This window comes from Lipotes vexillifer, unplaced genomic scaffold (genome assembly GCF_000442215.2).
Source record: "Lipotes vexillifer unplaced genomic scaffold, Lipotes_vexillifer_v1.1 scaffold147, whole genome shotgun sequence".
Classification (NCBI taxonomy): Eukaryota; Metazoa; Chordata; class Mammalia; order Artiodactyla; family Lipotidae; genus Lipotes; species Lipotes vexillifer.
In genome coordinates this window covers 4,407,379-4,409,509 of record NW_006778796.1, presented here as the reverse complement: position 1 = coordinate 4,409,509, position 2,131 = coordinate 4,407,379, and the positions used below count along the sequence as shown (strand labels likewise).

Sequence of the window (2,131 nt, the reverse complement as noted above, 5' to 3'; positions counted from 1 at the left end):
GATTTGCCTTTATGTTTTTATTTCCCTGCGTTCTAAACCTCCATGCTCTGACGTCTAGTCTAGTCTACTTTCAGCCCAATCTCCGGGCTGAGTTTCTTTACTCTGCAGCACAGCTTGAAAAAAAAAAAACCCTTATAAAACATCCGGAAATAAGGGGGAAGACTACGACTCCCAGAATGCAGTGCTCCCAGGTCTCGCCGGCCCTCCGGCTGCCCAATGAACGGGCTCCGCTAGCATCCTCTCGTCCTATTGTTCAGCTTTCCCGTCTGTAAGGGCGGAGCGGAGAGGGCCCCGGATGGCACATTTCCCGCCACAGCGAGGTGCCGCGCGGAAAACTCGGAGAAGAAGCAGCTCTCGATTGGATACTCTCTATTCTCGCGTGAGAGGATTCAGCCAATCAGAATGTAAATACCCTACAAGCTACCCCGCCCCTTTCTTAAGGTTACTTTTGTTGGCGGGAAAAGTTGGGAAGTTTTAGCGCCGGGGCAGGGTCAGCCAGGGGCCCTCAGCACGGCTCCGGTGGCAGAAGTTTCCGTGCGGCGAGCATGGCGGGGACCGTGGTGCTGGACGATGTGGAGCTGAGAGAGGCGCAGAGAGACTACCTGGACTTCCTGGACGACGAGGTGAGAGAGGCGCCGGGTCGCGAGACTAGGGCGCTGGGAGCCTCAGGGCCGCGCAGGGGCCGAGGGAGGCCTCGGGGCTCCAGGCTGCAGCTGCGGGGCAGCGGCTCGGGACCTTCCGCCCTGAACTCGTAGCTTTCCTAGAGGCGGAGTCAGTGGTTAAAAGCGATCCTGTGACCTTTTCCCAGGTCAAATGGTAGCCGGGTCTCGCGAAAGGCAACAGGTTTCCTCCAAGTGCAAACCAGCTGCAAAGACCACGTTGATCACTCCCTGCTCTCTTAATTGGAGAGGAGGGTGAGGGGAAGGACGGCAGGAAAACGGTAGTGACCCGCCGCATTTTAGGGTCCCCAGGTTTTAGTGACCGACTTCCTAACCGGAGATTTGGTCGCAGTCTTTTAACATATCTAGTGGGTTGCGGAGAAAGAGTATTGGTATGCAGATAAAGGGGGTTTTACATGCAATTTAAGACTGACAGCCGTGGAACGTCGGTAAAAACATCTTGAAGTGTTGATAGTGCTGTTTGTAAATGTAGCTAAGGCTCCCTACTCCTAGGTCCGGATGTAGGAACTCTTTTTATATTATACAGATGATAGGGAAATGAAATATTTTCATTCCATACAAAATTCTGCAAGGAAAAGTCACTTTGATATGCATATTAAAAGTCCGTTTAATTTACACTTTGACAAAGTTTTTATTTGTTGTCCTCGTAGACTTACGAGCTGGTTTTAATTCCCCATTAAAGGTTGAGAAATGACTGCACACAGAAGAGCTGTTGGTGATAATAGGAATAATATGGACCTTGAGGAAGTCATTATAATTCATACACTGGCCTCTTAGGGCGTATTTGGAATCCGAGGCTAGTGAGTGAAAACGTGGGAGAAATTGGGGTTCAGATGTGCCGCAGAGATGGATATATTTTTCTTGCTGTGAGAGCTGCCTCTGTTGAAAAACATCTGATTTTTGAATTTGTGGCTGCTGTGGCATGCGGTGGCTATTTTGCAGGAAGACCAGGGAATTTATCAAAGCAAAGTTCGGGAGCTGATTAGTGACAACCAGTACCGGTTGATTGTCAACGTGAATGACCTGCGTAGGAAAAACGAGAAAAGGGCTAACCGGTGAGTGGTTGGGAGTCTCCAAGGGCACATCCTGGCCCTGAGTGAGAATGTCTCCCCTCTCTTCCCTGGATTGGAGCAGGCTTCACAGGAGAGGACCTGGATGAAATGTTTTTGACCCTGAAGCCCTTAGTGTCTCACCAGCTCCTATGTTTTTTTACCTCTCTTCCCAAAGTAGGTGGTGGACATTTTCTTCTCAAGAGCTCCGTCTTCCATGTTTAACTGAGTATCATTTCTCCATCATTGAATTAAAAGTTGGCCCTCAGTTCTGATGTATTGTACTGGGCCTTGTAGGATGGCAGGAGAAAGTAGAAGCTAGATTTTGCCGTCAAAGCTTTGATGATCTAAGAATGTCCACTTCTGTTTTGTGGGTCATTTTTTTTTTTTTTTTTTTTTTTT

At 48.9% G+C, this 2,131-nt stretch overlaps 1 protein-coding gene across 1 annotated transcript in view; it reads left to right on the top strand.

The window, feature by feature from the left end:
• Positions 1 to 470: 470 nt before the first annotated feature.
• MCM3 (minichromosome maintenance complex component 3) overlaps positions 471 to 2,131 on the top strand; it is a 17,691-nt gene continuing 16,030 nt past the window's right edge. The window contains exons 1-2 of the mRNA XM_007451924.1: positions 471 to 623; positions 1,623 to 1,735. Of these exons, the coding sequence (XP_007451986.1) occupies positions 546 to 623; positions 1,623 to 1,735 (191 nt within the window). The 5' untranslated portion in view covers positions 471 to 545. The remainder of the gene's footprint in view (positions 624 to 1,622; positions 1,736 to 2,131) is intronic.